The following is a 2500-nucleotide window of genomic DNA, read 5'->3' as shown; positions in this document are numbered from 1 at the left end:
GAGGAGCCGTGTGATTAAAGTGGATCAATGTGCAGACTTTGAACGCATCGTTCAGTATTTAACAAATCTATGTGACAGAACAACAACACTTGTTTACACCTGGTTTGTTTTGTCCTGACCTGAGGGGGAAGAGGACGCAGTAGCGTACGAAGACGCCGACCCCCCAGACGACGGTGAGGCGGAGGCTGATGTAGCGGAAGTTCTGGTTGGTTCTGGTGAGGAGGTTCCACGAGGCCAGCTCCTCGGAGGAGAAGCGCTGCGTCACCTGGTCGTCCACGATGCTCTCCAGACCTTTCTGGTAGAAGTAGAAGGCGTCGCTCAGAGAAAACTCCAGAGACCCCGAACTCTTCAGCCGGCCCATCCCCTCCTCCATGGAACCCCCCGCTCGCTCAATGATCCCTGGGACACAATCACAGCACCAGGGTTATAATCACAGCACGGAGGTTACAATCACAGCACGGGGGTTATGTTTTTTTTGACAGAATAATCCTAGATTAAAAGTTAGTTTTCCTCATCTGTGAAGATTAAATGTTATATGATTTTTTGGTGTCTTGGCTTTCCATGCCTTTTTGCACCTCCCTTTCTTCATGTGTTCAAATACTTTTTCCCTGTGTCATTCCATTTTATTACACATAACTTAATTTCTGAACTTATTTGTTTGGGTTGTTACCGACATCTGGTGAACATTTCATGTCAATAGCACCTTTAGAAATATATTTACTGAGAAAAATGGTGACGTGTTCAATACTTATTTTACCCACTGTATATTGTTAGTAGTAATAATATGATGATTATTATTATTAATTATTATTATTGTCACATTATTATATATAATTAAAACCAAGACTATATATATATATATATACATATAAATATGAGCTGATCGGTCATTAATAATAATCAATAAAACATAAACACCAGAGCAACACCCGACAGAAGTAGGAAATACACACATTAAAATGTTTAAAATAAAGAAATGTATATTGAGAAAAAGAAAAGAGGCAAATTAAAATAAATGAATAAATTAAAAATATGAAAAAATATAATAAATCTATAATTTAAATAATCGTTATCTGCAGTTAAATTCAGATTAAAACAAATGGAGAAATAAACTTGTGAAACAGATTCAGGATTCTACTTCCTCTCAGGACCTCAGGTCATGTGATGGATTTGTTTCAGCTGCAGAGATCATGTGACAGTGTGTGTGTGTGTGTGTGTGTGTGTGTGTGTGTGTGTGTGTGTGTGTGTGTGTGTGTGTGTGTGTGTGTGTGTGTGTGTGGTCAGCTCCTGCCTCTGATGCAGCATGAGCAACACGTGTGTGTAGTCTCAGGACGATGATGATGATGATGTTACATAACGTTGGTCAAACAGCAAAGTTCACAGTGAAACTCTTTTTATATATATATATATATATATATATATATATATATATATATATACATATACATATAAATATATATATATATAGTCTTGGTTTTAATTATATATAATAATGTGACAATAATAATAATTAATAATAATAATCATCATATTATTACTACTAACAATATACAGCGGGTAAAATAAGTATTGAACACGTCACCATTTTTCTCAGTAAATATATTTCTAAAGGTGCTATTGACATGAAATGTTCACCAGATGTCGGTAACAACCCAAGTAATCCATACATACAAAGAAAACCAAACAAATAAGTTCAGAAATTAAGTTATGTGTAATAAAATGGAATGACACAGGGAATAAGTATTGAACACATGAAGAAAGGGAGGTGCAAAAAGGCATGGAAAGACAAGACACCAAAAAATCATATAACATTTAATCTTCACAGATGAGGAAAACTAACTTTTAATCTAGGATTATTCTGTCAAAAAAAACACAACTTAATAATAAATATATATATATATAAATATATATATATATACATATAAAAGAGTTTCACTGTGAACTTTGCTGTTTGACCAACGTTATGTAACATCATCATCATCATCGTCCTGAGACTACACACACGTGTTGCTCATGCTGCATCAGAGGCAGGAGCTGACCACACACACACACACACACACACACACACACACACACACACACACACACACACACACACACACACACACACACACACACACAGTCACATGATCTCTGCAGCTGAAACAAATCCGTCACATGACCTGAGGTCCTGAGAGGAAGTAGAATCCTGAATCTGTTTCACAAGTTTATTTCTCCATTTGTTTTAATCTGAATTTAACTGCAGATAACGATTATTTAAATTATAGATTTATTATATTTTTACATATTTTTAATTTATTCATTTATTTTAATTTGCCTCTTTTCTTTTTCTCAATATACATTTCTTTATTTTAAACATTTTAATGTGTGTTTTTCCTACTTCTATCGGGTGTTGCTCTGGTGTTTATGTTTTATTGATAATTATTAATGACCGATCAGCCTGAAGAACCTCTGCTGGTCTCGGACTCACCATTGGGCAGAGGAACAGGAACACTGGGCT

The 2500-nt window shown here is 35.4% G+C and overlaps 1 protein-coding gene across 3 annotated transcripts in view; it reads right to left on the bottom strand.

Moving 5' to 3' along the window:
* The window catches only part of gpat3 (glycerol-3-phosphate acyltransferase 3), an 8770-nt gene that overhangs the window by 3906 nt on the left and 2364 nt on the right, over window positions 1–2500 (bottom strand). For all 3 annotated transcript variants that reach the window (XM_054612677.1, XM_054612678.1, XM_054612679.1), the window contains exons 3-4: window positions 2471–2500; window positions 120–399 (exon numbers count right to left, since the gene is read on the bottom strand). The exon at window positions 2471–2500 is cut by the window's right edge and continues 37 nt beyond it. In XM_054612677.1, coding sequence (XP_054468652.1) covers window positions 120–399; window positions 2471–2500 — 310 coding nt within the window. The remainder of the gene's footprint in view (window positions 1–119; window positions 400–2470) is intronic.

Source organism: Anoplopoma fimbria, chromosome 14, assembly GCF_027596085.1.
Source record: "Anoplopoma fimbria isolate UVic2021 breed Golden Eagle Sablefish chromosome 14, Afim_UVic_2022, whole genome shotgun sequence".
Classification (NCBI taxonomy): domain Eukaryota; kingdom Metazoa; phylum Chordata; class Actinopteri; order Perciformes; family Anoplopomatidae; genus Anoplopoma; species Anoplopoma fimbria.
The sequence above is the reverse complement of the archived record's forward strand: the minus strand, read 5'-3'. Positions and strand labels throughout refer to the sequence as shown.